This window comes from Halichoeres trimaculatus, unplaced genomic scaffold (genome assembly GCF_033239565.1).
Source record: "Halichoeres trimaculatus isolate MK-OKI-2021-1 unplaced genomic scaffold, fHalTri1.1 fHalTri1_scaffold_14, whole genome shotgun sequence".
NCBI classification, from domain to species: Eukaryota; Metazoa; Chordata; class Actinopteri; order Labriformes; family Labridae; genus Halichoeres; species Halichoeres trimaculatus.
This window is the reverse complement of record NW_027437192.1, coordinates 4638364-4651996: the sequence shown is the minus strand read 5'-3', so window position 1 is coordinate 4651996 and position 13633 is coordinate 4638364. Positions and strand designations below refer to the sequence as shown.

The 13633-nt window shown below is 40.8% G+C and overlaps 1 protein-coding gene across 1 annotated transcript; it reads left to right on the top strand.

Moving 5' to 3' along the window:
* The first annotated feature begins 372 nt into the window (after positions 1–372).
* On the top strand, positions 373–3623 carry LOC141803290 (serine/threonine-protein kinase SBK2-like). Its single transcript, XM_074687252.1, has 5 exons — positions 373–462; positions 1113–1257; positions 1341–1543; positions 1637–1798; positions 3000–3623. Exons 1-5 carry the CDS (start codon positions 373–375, stop codon positions 3621–3623), a joined length of 1224 nt encoding a protein of 407 aa, XP_074543353.1.
* The last annotated feature ends 10010 nt before the right edge of the window (positions 3624–13633 follow it).

Sequence of the window (13633 nt, the reverse complement as noted above, 5' to 3'; positions counted from 1 at the left end):
TTGATTGTTGAGTTGCGTAACCACCTAAAGACAAAGTGAAAGTCAGGCTAACAATATGAATCCTTTGGTGTTGAAGTGTTTGTCCCAAATGGATGTGAATAACTCAATGAGAGGGCACGGTACACACACTCACAGGGTCAAGGTTCAGTTTCCTCTGAGACCACCCACACGGACACAGCCGACCTGTTGGACCCTGACTGTTTGAATGTAATGCTCAATCGTACATTCTGACGACTCTGTTATGATTCCTCACATTTCTCGGATTGTTGTCGTGAACAAAAGCCTCAGCAGGAATTCACGGTATCTGTGTGCCGCACATTCACGGCTGGAGTTATTCTCTAATGAGCTGTAATGGGCCGGACGCGTGTCTCGATGAATGGTGACACCAAATCCCAGCCTGGACCCGAGGGTGCCAGCTGTGATGGAAACATCAACGTCCCACCGGACAAAACACAGATCTGTGTGTGTGTGTGTGTGTGAGTGTGTGTGTAGAGGGATTTCAGGAGTCTATTAACAGACATGTTTATACCCGAGGATCAGTGTTGCCAGCATCACCGTGACTTCAGCCATCATTGCGACAGTTGTGGTACATTCCAAAGAGCTACAAACAACCCACGCTGAAAAAACAAACAGTTTAATGATGTGTTAATCCACATAACCATGCTTGAAATGATCTAAAATTAAAATAAATAAACAAATAAAATAATGTGCTTACGATTCTTACATGCAACAATGATGTGCTAAGTCTTCAAAGCAGCTAACGTTGGTACTTCTTTGCATCATCCTGTTGACACTTGCTAAGGGTACTGTTTATGATTTCATCTCTTCCTGACAAGAACACCAGTTTTCGTTAGCATTGGCTAACAACATTAACACAATAACATTGCTCTCATTCTTATACTTCCTGGTTTAAAATTTTGTTATTGTGATGGAAAACTTACAAGTGTTTATCTGAGTTTCTGATTTTTTTATGAACAGTTTCACAGCCCCAACAATCTTGAAGTCTTGATTTGTTTAGGATTCACTTGAAGTCTTTCAATTGAGAAATGTTGCACAACATGGGCCTCTACTATTGCGAAAACCTTAAACACCTCGTCTGTGTTCATGTTCAGGCAGCCACGAAGCTTCTTGACGAGATGTGCCACCTGACGGCTCAGTCCCTGACAGCGATGGACACATCAGAGCACTTTAACGTGCTGAAGCTCCTGGGTGAAGGCTCGTATGGTAAAGTCATGCTGGCTGTGCACAAGAAAGGAGGTAAGAAGAGGAAACTATGGGTGGGTAATGTCTAAGAACCTCAGAAAATGTCAACATCAGCGTCCTTTCGTCGTCTCCTCCAGGTACCCCCATGGCGCTGAAGTTCTTCCCTCGTGAGTCGACCTCTCTCCTGTCCTTCCTGAGGGAGTACAACCTCTCGCTGTCCTTCTGTACCCACCCGTCCCTGACCAGAGCTCTGGGGATCGCCTACTCCACACCTTCACACTACATCTTTGCTCAACAGGCAAGCCTCTTTGGCGATCTCTTCGATGTCATCGTGCCCGAGGTAAACAACATCAAAAAGCTGCTGTGGGACAAGTTTGACCTTCTGCTTCATTACAGTAGTTTTAATTTCTCTCCCTTGTCTTCCTTTCCTCAGGTGGGGATGGAGGAGGACTGCTGTCAGCGGGTGGTGTCCCAGCTCTGCGGCGCTCTGTCCCACCTGCACTCTCTCGGTTTTGTCCACAGAGACCTCAAACCTGAGAACGTGTTCCTGTGTGACTCTGGCTGTCGTTGGGTCAAACTGGGAGACTTTGGCATGGTCAGTAATCAACAAACCTGCTGCTGTATCACTTTGTATAATGGTAACATAAAAGAAACTCTTTGCACAAATCCCAAGCAAAGGAATTGGCAAGACAAGTTGTCTTCCTTAGATCTTGATCAAGCAAGACCTTTAATTCGGTCATTAGGCATCTGGTTTTCATCGCAGTCGACATATGATTTTCATTGGTAGTAGTAGATTTGAGTTGGATAGATCTTGGTACAGAACAAGGCCAAGCATGACCAAGTAGGACGCCAAGCTTGGTTTTGATAATCCTTAAACTTGCGCTGAAATTGGGAGTCGGTCCTTGAGAAGGCACCAAAGGTAGCTGGCCTACTTGCATCTTGTCAAAGCAGGATCTTATTCCCTGAGAAGGGGCCAATATTTGGGGGTTGGGCTTCTTAAAAGCAACAAATACCAACAATCCCTTTGAGACGGTGTCACCAAACTACAGTGAATGAAATTAATAAAAGCACAATTTATTAAATGAAGGACTGTAGAGTTTTACTGGTCATCTCTGTGGTGATCCAGCCGAGCTGACAACTTCTCCAAGTTGTTGTCCATCCTATCCTGCTTGCCATTAAGTTCGCATTTTGCTTGAGTCTGAGTGCTGACAGCCTTGCCTAATCCCCTAAAGATGGACAGCTTATTGTATCCCAAAAGTGCTGCCTGCGTCTTCTGAAGTTTGCGACAAGTCCAGAAACCGCCAGCTCCAAACAGCAGAAAGCTTGTTATCATAAATCCAAATATGTAGACATCTTCAATATCCTCGACGAAAAGGATTGACAGGTTTACAGTCCTCCAGGTATCCCAGGAGTCAATCAAATTCCCCTGCTGCAAATGTTCCACCGGAGCAGGTGGGCTCCGCTTTGCCCATTTTCCTAGTTGAGAAAATTTGATAAATCAAGTTGAGAGACCAACCGATCAAATCCATGATTTTAGGTTTTGGATAGGATACAAAGAGAGGCTCTGATAGTTCAGACAGAGACAGACCAAGAGCAAGCAGGGCTGATAGGGAGGAGGGAGCTAGACTTGAGTGTTTTTAATGCCAACTTGAGAAAGGTTGTGACGTTACACCTTGGTCAAACTTGTTACAAGATTTCTTGGTTGCATTTGGAAGGATGATACCAACATTTTTGCCAAGATGAGTCTGACTTCTTTGTTGAAAATGAGCCTCAAATCAGTGACTTTTTCTCACCAGGTAAAGGCCAAAGGCACCAGGGTCCCAGAGGTCTGGTACAGCTCTCCTTACTGCACCCCTGAGGCTGAAATTGCACGGGACAGTGAGGACAGCTGGAGCAGTATAAACGACGGTGATAAGACTGATGCAGAGCTGAAAAAGAAGAGCAGAGTTTGGGTGTCCGTGGAGCCCAGCACTGACTGTTGGGCGCTGGGGATCCTGACCTACGCCATGCTCACAGGCAGTCACCCCTGGGCTGAAACCATCGATGACTGCCGTGCATACCTGAAGTACCAGGAGTGGTTTGAGAGCACAGTCGGTCCTGATGACGGTCTGGACGTGTGGGTGGAGCCTCAGGACGCACAGGATGGTAGGGATGTAACTGCGGCAGAATTTGGGAAGAACGACCGCCCTCCTGTTGCACCTCAGTTCGCATCTTTCACCCCACTGGCTCATTCCTTCTTCCTGTCGTTCCTCGACCCGAGGCCGCGGCTTCGTGGCCGACCTGAGGATGGGCTGAATTACCTTGGAGGGGAGTGGTTGATGGAGAGGGAGCGGGTACGCCTGGAGGAGGAGAGGAAGAAAAGCAGAGGGGAGGGCGCCATCGGGAGCTTGAAAGACATGGAGGGAAGAGGAGAGCGATGAGATTTGTACAAATTCCTTTACTGTAATTCTTCATAAGTTATTTCAACAGGACTTACTGTGTTACATAACATCTGAGCTGACTGGTGGAAAGTGTAGCAGCTGCTGTTCTAATCTGAGGATTATTTGAGTGAAGTGGGACTGTAACGCTATCACGTCCTTGAAAAAGATACTGCACCCATCTTTAGCTCAATGCGTCTATACTGAAGTGCAGACTTCACAGTGTGTAAATCAGCAGGTCGTAACGGTATGGACGGCACAACCGCACAGTTTTTCAAGCCATAAACACGTCAGTGAGAGTCGTGCAAAGACCTCGGACCTCTTGTGTCATCCTATCTTTTTATACAACTTCAAAGGGCAAGAAATGTCATTCAAGGTTGCTTTCTTTAAGCTAATGTTCATGTTTATCATGTTTAATTGTTTTTTTTCTTGCATATGTAGCATTGCTCTGTAGCACTTCAACCCTTAGCCAGCAGTTTTTTGACTAACAAAAGACTTTTTCTGAGCTTTTTTGCTATTTCTGTTGCATTTTTTTAAGCAACATCACTGTGGCTGTTTTAAAACTCTAATGTATAAACTTTCTGCTTTCTAACATGTATCTATTTAATGATACTTCAGTACAATGTAACTGTTTTCAGTGTTTGTGAAACTGCACAGTTCAAGATTATATCTGAAATTTGTAAATAAAATGAGGTTAAAATGAAATCAAGTTTTCTTTGTAAGGCCCTTTATTCATCCTGACCTTGTAAAGTAGGCCGAAGCATATATCTGAATAACATCCATGAAAGGTAATACACCAATGCAAATAGACAGCACACATGCATGAAAGTCTACCATCTGGAGAGCTTACCCCAGATGTTTTTAAAATAGATCCACGGTCATAAATTTGACACTAAAGCCTTTCAGCACCGCGTATGAGCTGTGCCGCCTCAGACTTACAGTCCAGCCAAACGACACGCTGATAGCAGTCACGCCAATATAACCACATGAAAACATCCCTTACAGCACATACAATGAATCAGACATTAAAAAGAAATGTTTGATAAACAATGATCACTGTAACAGATGTTATCAACAGTCGAAATCTTCAGAACCGATTTTATCAAGGACTAGGGATGGGTACCTTTCACATTTGAAACGATGCGGTACGGATGCCCAGCCTACCTGGCAATCAGTACGGGTACTCAGAGGTAACAATTCTCTGTTACTTTTTTGTGTTTATGTGGTAAAAATATCAATTGTTTTAAAAATAAAGTATTTTTTTATTTAATTGAACATATTTATTCTTCAATATATAACTTTGCGATGCTGTGTTCATGTCCAGCATGGAAAATCACCTACTCTTCCACTCTCTGAATGTGACAAAAATGCATTGAGGCAACTCAACATGTTACCATGTGATTTTAAAGGAATCGGTACTCAATACTTTTGGTTGGTACTTAAAAAAGTACCTAATTGAGTACCCATCCCTATCAAGGACCTTTCACATGGATCGATAATATCAACATAAGAATTATACATTTTCAGATAATAAAAGGCCAAGGGGATAATGATAGTGAAAATTTGGATGAAAGTGAAGCAGTTTAATTTTCTTTTTTTTTTTTTTTATTTATTTTAAGCAGTTTAAAAAAAAAGAAAAGAAAAGAAAAATAATAAACAAGATAAAAGTGAAGCAGTTAAAAAATAAATAAATTAAAATAATAAACAAGATAAAAGTGAAGTAGTTTATAAAAATAAAAGAAAAAAAATGAAAGTGAAGCAGGTTTTTTGGGGAAAAAGATGAAAATGAAGCCGCTTTAAAAAATAAAATAAAATAAACAAGATAAAAGTGAAGCAGTTTTCAAATAAATAAAAAAAAAAGATAAAAGTGAAGCAGTTTAAAAAATAAAAGAAACAAGATGAAAGGGATGCAGGGTTTTTTTTAAACAATGTATTTATTGAGTTTTCAACATTTTTTGAGACACACAATTACAACTTGACAAATTCTCAAGACAAAAAAAGTTACAAAAAAGACAATTAAAATAATAATTAACCAAAATTTAAATGAAATTACAAAAGTTGTTACATGAAAATTAATAAATAATCCCCAGATATTCTCAAACAATTCTTGTTTGTCTTGGAGTGCAAACGATATTTTTCCGAGCCAAGCAGAGACACATTTTATTAAAACACCGTGTTATACTCAGCCTATCACTGCTTTTCCAAGCTGAAGCAGTTTGATAAACCCAGGCTAAAATGCAATACCAAACAAAACAATACATTAGAATGAAAAAGACACAACATACTCAACCACACCATTCAAATTATGTTTTTCATTTTTCCTTATGATACATTATGTTACATCCTGTCATGTTATGTTGTAGTACATCATGATAAGTCATTCCATGTTATATTACATTTTACTATGATACATCACATCACATTCTAGTCGCCTTGCTATGGTCTCTGATCTGAAACCCAGTTTGGCTGATGAGACACATTTGAAAAATGCAGCCTGGTTTGCAGCTGATGTACTGAATTTTTTTTTCTCATTCTTTTTGCTTTCTATATTGCGTAGATTGGACCATCGGACCATAACAGCCTCACAAATGGTTGCAATTAGTTCTTGTGGGCCACATAAAATGGCTTGGAGGGCCACATTTGGCCCATGGGCCTTCAGTCTGACATGAGCTAAAGTTATGTTACGTTACCTGAGGTAACATTTTGTTATATTTATCTATCACTAAGTTACATTTCAGTATGTTTCTTTCACCATGTGATCTTACATAACATTACATTTTGTTATGTAATGTTACATTACATTTCAAACAGGATCAACATGTTTTTCAGGTACCTTTACAACCTCATTATTCAATATAGACATAAATCAAAGTAGAACAAGTTCAGTGAACTGTAGCACTGTATTACTCTGTGTCACCATGTTTGTTTTTATGCTTGTTTTTAGCTGTTTGTTGTCTGAATGAATGTTTAGAGTAAGAAAACTTGTTTTGTGAATAACTTAAAGCACTCTGGGTGTATTTACAGCATGCTTTGATGAGTTATTACATAATCGCATGCTAGCAGGTTGTTCGTGCAGGTTTGTCTCTTCACAGATTTTACTTCTGGTCTCCGTTTCTCATGCTGAGACAGTTTCAGAGCAGCCTACTGTAAGATTAATCTGCTGGAGAACACTTGATCTTTAACACTCGTGTGGAAAAGTGAGAGTCAGCTGGACTCGCAGAGAGAGAGGACGGTGAGGTCAGAGAGGAAGAGCGCAGCGACAGACCGCAGAATGCTGAACGGCTGCCCAGTCTAATAAAAACGAGGAGTCGTAAATAACAAGCTTAGGTGACAACAAAACAACAAAAAGTGCTGCATGTTGAATTTATTAGGTCTAATGAAAGATAAACTGTGGTCATCTGGAGATCGCCTCAGGAAACCAGTTACATAATCAGAAGAAAAACTGCAAATCCATGAAAACTGTCACCTGCTGTAACCTTACACAACACATGAGTTTACTTTAGTCAGCTATACGAACAAGAGCAGACAATCTGCAATGGTCTGTATGATCTTTATTGGGTGAAACAAGTTAGAAATGCATAAATACACATCTTTAAAATGCACTAGACAAATGCAACAGTGGAAAAAGCCAAAACATCTGGACAGGAACTAAATGCATGATTCATCCTGCTTTTATTATTTTCCTGTAATGAATAAACAACAGAAATTTTGTGAATTTTTCTTTAACTTTTTCTGTCCCATCAACATTAAAGTTGTGCCACCCAGCGCCCCCTACAGGCCTGGAGTACTTCTGTTTTCAAGCCACAAATTGAAGCTTCTTTTTTCCTTAACTTTGCTGTTGTTTCATTGTTAACGTTTTGCCTTTTTGTGAGTCTTTGTGGTCTTATTTCTTTGAGTGCTCATTTTCATTTTTTAAACATCTTTTCAAATACCCTTTGCAGTACTCCAAAGTTCCACTAGGGGTAAAATACCAGTTTAAGAAGAACTTCCTCATTTCAGAATATGTTGCTGATTTTTCAGTCTGACAAAAAACGTTTTCATTGCACACATGGACAAATCCAAATGCAGCCTCATGGTGTTTAGTCCTGACTCTGGGCACCAGCAGTAGACCCCTCCTGAGGTTTTCAGAGTCCGAGTTGGATCATATAGGTCTAGCATGTCAGAGATGTACTTTGGTGGAGCTGTTTTAAAGTCTATTCTCTGAGCCACAGGAAGCCAGTGCAGAGACCTGAGAACTGGACTAATATGGTCGTATTTCCTGGTTCTGGTCAGACCTGAATGTACTGCAGCTGTCTTACAGCTTATATTGAGAGTCCAGTGAGCAGGCCGTGGAGACAAATGCAAGGATCAGTCTCTCTAAGTCAGGTTTAGACAATATTCCTTTAATCCTGTTTTTGAGATGGTAAAAAGCCGCTGATGTTATTGATTTGATGTGGCTGTTAAAGTTCAGGCCTGAGTCCAATATCACCCCTAGATTTCTAACCTGGTTACTCACATTTAGAAAGAGAGCCTGAAGATGACTGATAGGACACATTGTAGCTGCTTATTAGCTGACCATGGAAGCATACTGAACAATAGGGGTCCCAGGATTGAACCCTGGGGAACCCCACAGGTCAGGGCCATTTGGTCTGAGACACAGTTACCAATTTCAACAAAGAAAGTCCTGCCCTCAAGATAGGACTTCAACCAGTTTAAAGCAGTACCAGAGACTCCCACCCAGTTTTCTAACCTCTGTAATAAGATCACATGGTCAACGGTGTCAAAGGCAGCGCTTGAGTCCAGCAAAACTAAGACTGAGACTTTGCCTGCGTCTGTGTTCGGGTGGATATCATTTGTCACTTTGATCAGAGCTGTCACTGTGCTGTGGTGAAGTATCAAACACATTGTTCATTTACATTTCATTTCACATTGTTACGGGCTTCACATTTATTTTAGATTTCAAAGAGAAAAAAACAACAATATTTAAATCAGTCATTTAAAATGTATTTTACAAATGTAGAAGATGTCGTTATTTTTGGCAACAACAAAAAAACCTTGGAGTTTTATTTTGTGATGCTGGACCTGAGGGCACATGAGGCCTTGTAAACCTGATCTCTTCCACCAGCAGTGACAACACAACATGGTTCACATTCAGAGTCCTTACACACACATATCAGGTTGTAGCTAAAGCCACATTGTAAATTCAAAGTGAGACAGTGTCATATCTTGTATACCCATTAAAGTCTGCATGTGAAACCCTTTTCACGCCTCTTAGATAAACTCCAACAGATCTGGTCGTAAAGCTAAAATGAGGCTGGCTCCGTCTGTTCCTGGAAAGTAACTTTATGTTTGAGTTTAAAGGCTGATAGAAACTTGTAAAGCTCCAGTGAGGAGTTTTTATCTTGTTATGAAACAGATAGAAGTAAATACTGATGTCCCCACATAACCCAAAACACATACAACACTATTAAACTCTCAAAATGCAAAGTTTTAAATTCCATTTATGTTTTAAAATCAGAGCACATGAATTTAACATCACAGTGTTTGAGTTATTACATAAAAAACAACTGTCCAGAAGCATTGTTCTGAATTCTGATGATCTACCAGCAGGGGGTGCTGCTTCACTTGGTAAAGTTTGATCATTAAGTCACCAGGAGTCTGCTCCACTTTGTAACTTTTCTCTCTAATCTAAAAGTTGGTACTTTCCACTGATAACTACTGGAGCATATGAAGATATTTCAGTGGGGGGTCAGGGATCTGTTTTCTTTCTTATTGACAGAGTTTTAAGCTGTCTTCAGTTTTACCAGAGACACTTATCTTGTAAAAAGTTATCAGTTGGTAACAGATTTCACACCCTGTCAGAGGAAGTGGAGGAGTTCATGTACGTTTCAGTGGTGATTAGACAGCGTGACCGTGTGGCTTCCTCAACAACTCATTACCATAACGTACAAAGTAACAGAGAAAAACTGGCTTAAACAAAACATAGAGTGAAAAAAAGCAAAAATCACCGGAGTAAGTCAGAGAGTTTGCATCAGCAGCAGCATGCTCCAGTGCTCTGGGAGAGTTTATAGTCCTGAGAGTTGAACACTGGATGACTGACAGCTGTCCTTCATCACAACACAAGACAGACAAATCCTCCTCCTCCTCCTCCTCCTCCTCCTCCTCGTCTTCATCATCAAAGCATGACTGTGAGCTGCGTCCTCATCTGGACTCTCCTCTGCTGCTGCTTCACAGGTAAAGTCCAGAGAATCAAAGTCCTCTCCTCTATCAACATCCGTCCCTCTGAAATGAAGCCCACAAAAGCCTGACTCTGCTTTCTGTTTTTGTCTCTGTATCCTCAGAGTCCAGAGGACAGGTCACAGTGACTCAGCCTGCAGCAGTCAGCTCCAATCCAGGAGATACCGTCACCATCTCATGTAGGGTCAGTCAGGATATTTACAGTAATGAGATGGCTTGGTACCAACAGAAGGATGGAGAAACTCCTAAACTGCTCATTAGGTTGACAAGCACTCGACTATCAGGGATATCAGGTCGTTTTTCAGTCAGTGGATCTGGATCAAACTTTGCTCTGACCATCAGTGGAGTCCAGACTGAAGATGCAGCAGTTTACTACTGTCAGGGTGTTCACAGCATTAACAATCAGTGGACCCGCACCCAGTGAAAAAGTGTCGTACAAAAACCTCCCTCAGTCAGACTGAACAGAAACTGAACTGACAGCTGCAGCTGGAAGCTTCAGCAGAGACTGACACACTTCACTGAGGACACACACAAACACACCTTTTTTATGTTAAACAGCAATCAAATTAAAGCCCCTAACCCTTGAGATGATCGACTTTAATCTGAATTTATGCCATGAAAGTTGTACAAAGGAGAGATAATGAAAAATGTTTGCTTTCACCTGTCAAGTTCAATACACAGATTTAAATGTTAACAACTTTTATGACACATTAAAATGTGTTAAAAGTGTTTTTTTTTAAGTAGTCAACTACCCAACAATTAATCAAGACGGGATGTTTTTGTTTTCAATCTTGCTGACACTAAAGTAACATCCACACAGCACCTTTCCACTGAAGTGCTGAAAAACAGCCAAACTTTCTCTAAAGCCGCGTTTCCACCAAGCAGTCCAGGTCGGTTCGTCTCGGTACGGTGCGCTTTAAGCGGCGTTTCCACCGACTCATCCCGGGACGGATCCCTAAAAACCGAGACGAGCCGTCCCACTTTTTTGGGAATCTTTCGTATGGGTGCCAGACTGAACCGATCAGCTCTCGGGAGGTGGAGCAACACACTGCAGACGGTTGATTGGTCAAAAGAATCGTCACTTACCCCGACAGCGGCTTTATTTCTCCTTGCGGCTCACAGACTTCTCTGAAACGAAGCTTGGTTGCACTTTGTAACAGAGAGTTACGTGAAAATCACAGAGAGGACGAAATGCTGCATGTCTTCCATCCGTGCTCTTTGTTTACTGTGTCGCGTTTTCTTCTTTGTTGGATTTAATCGCGGGGTAAGCTGCTACGGCGTCGCGCTATTGTTTACCAGCTGCGGCTTCCGGCATGCAGCTTACACGCCGCCCACCACGAGAGGGCACAGTTTGCTGTGGAAACGCAAACGGGATGAGACTTAACTGTCCCAAACCGTACTGAACCGACCCGTACTGCTTGGTGGAAACGCAGCTTTAAGGAGACCTCAAACTTGAAGGCTCACTGATTTGAGAAAATGTACTTCTTACAAGTAAAAGTCAGAATTTTGTCCTTCTTGTGATTTAATGTTTGGCTGGATAGATAAAACCTCTCTTTGCTGTCACTGGTCGCAAAGCGAGGGATATCTTGAACAGGATTTTAGCTTGTTACAGATTGATTTGCACTCTATACGACCAATAACCTGGGGTAGCACTTGAGGTGTCCAGTCAGGATCTGGCGGTGAACAGTGCTAACCTAGCCATTCCTCTAGCTCTGCTCCTGTGCTGGAGGAAAGTGGAGTATCGGCAAAGGACAAACACAAAAACAAACACAGGAACACATAAAGTTTGTTGAGCTTTATGGTAATGTGGTAAAAAAGAAGGGAAAATTTTGAAAAAATAATAATAAAAAAATACTCTTAAAGTCAGAGTAAAGTCCCTGATGGAGTCAGTCAGAGCATTTCCATAGAGAGAGTTTGCATCAGCAGCAGCATGCTCCAGTGCTCTGGGAGAGTTTATAGTCCTGAGAGTTGAACACTGGATGACTGACAGCTGTCCTTCATCACAACACAAGACAGACAAATCCTCCTCCTCCTCCTCCTCCTCGTCTTCATCATCAAAGCATGACTGTGAGCTGCGTCCTCATCTGGACTCTCCTCTGCTGCTGCTTCACAGGTAAAGTCCAGAGAATCAAAGTCCTCTCCTCTATCAACATCCGTCCCTCTGAAATGAAGCCCACAAAAGCCTGACTCTGCTTTCTGTTTTTGTCTCTGTATCCTCAGAGTCCAGAGGACAGGTCACAGTGACTCAGCCTGCAGCAGTCAGCTCCAATCCAGGAGATACCGTCACAATCCCATGTACCATCAGTCAGAATGTTCAGTTTCACAGTAACACTCATCTTTTGGCCTGGCATCAACATAAAGATGGAGAAACCCCTAAACTGCTTTTTGCACGTACAAATTCTAGACGATCAGGGACTCCAGGTCGTTTTACAAGTAGCGGATCTAGATCTAACTTTGCTCTGACCATCAGTGGAGTCCAGACTGAAGATGCAGGAGTTTACTACTGTCAGAGTCAGCACTACATCAACAGTCAGGGAGTTTCTACACAGTGAAAAAGCGTCGTACAAAAACCTCCCTCAGTCAGACTGAACAGAAACTGAACTGACAGCTGCAGCTGGAAGCTTCAGCAGAGACTGACACACTTCACTGAATTATCTCAGGACTTAAAACCCTATCAGCCATTTTTTTTTGTTTTTCATATTATAATTTTACTTTAACACCAATAAAGTTAAAACATGTCCAATGAAGAGCTGCTCCCCTAATCAAACAAAAAAGATCAATAATAAAAATACTCAATAAGGACCCCAGTGTCTGAGCCACACTAACAGACAGATCATACTAGACAAAGATCAGCAACCACTGAAGCTAACACACAACCAGTCCTCCTTCAGATATGATAAAATGACACTTTGTTTGACATGCTCTTGGCTTAAGTTTAAGATAATTATTTTCTCCTGGTAGCTGATTAAAGCTGGTTTTCCTATTTCTAAATCACCGTTACAGCCTCCTTCAAAGTCAGACATTTGTTATTGAAAAAGAAAATATTTTCACTTTTTCCCAAGATTCACGAGAATGTTTAATTTTTATATTGCCAAAGATACCATATTTCTTACATGAGATTCAAAGACCATTTTTCCTCATGAAAATAATATTTTTTTCTTTAAAATCTATTAAAAAATAAAAATAATAAAAATAATAATAAAAAATAAATAAATGAAAAATTTAAATAATTAATTAATTAATGGATGATAAAAATAAATAAATAAATAAATTATAACTAACGAAACTTTGTTCATACCACTACAGGCAGGTGAAGATGTTATTTGGTTCTTTTCAAAACGGCTGCTCTTATGAAATCATCCACACACTTCCTCTCAGGAAAATCATTGCTGATTTTCAAGAAGTTGTGGTAATAACATCTAAATTTTCAACTCATTTTTTAAAATAAGTATTCTTTATATTGCACAAATGCAGGTTTACTGAAGACTAAACAAAATGATGGAGCAATATTTTTGTTGGTTTTGTTAAAAGGGTTTGTAAACATCTCAGTTCCAAAGAATGAGACTTTTCTGTCTTTTGATGGGTCCGGCTTTTCAGGGTTTGGTTTCATGAAATTGAATCTGGTTTCCAGTGAACGTCATCCTGAATTAAAAACTGACTTCTTGGTTTCAAACAGATGAGGCTGTTGGTTTTGTCTGACCACGTATGAGATAAAACTGAACTCATCATCGCTGAGCCGTGAAAACAGACAGGTTTCAGTTCTAAAGATACACACGTCAGAGTCTCGCTGTGCTGGA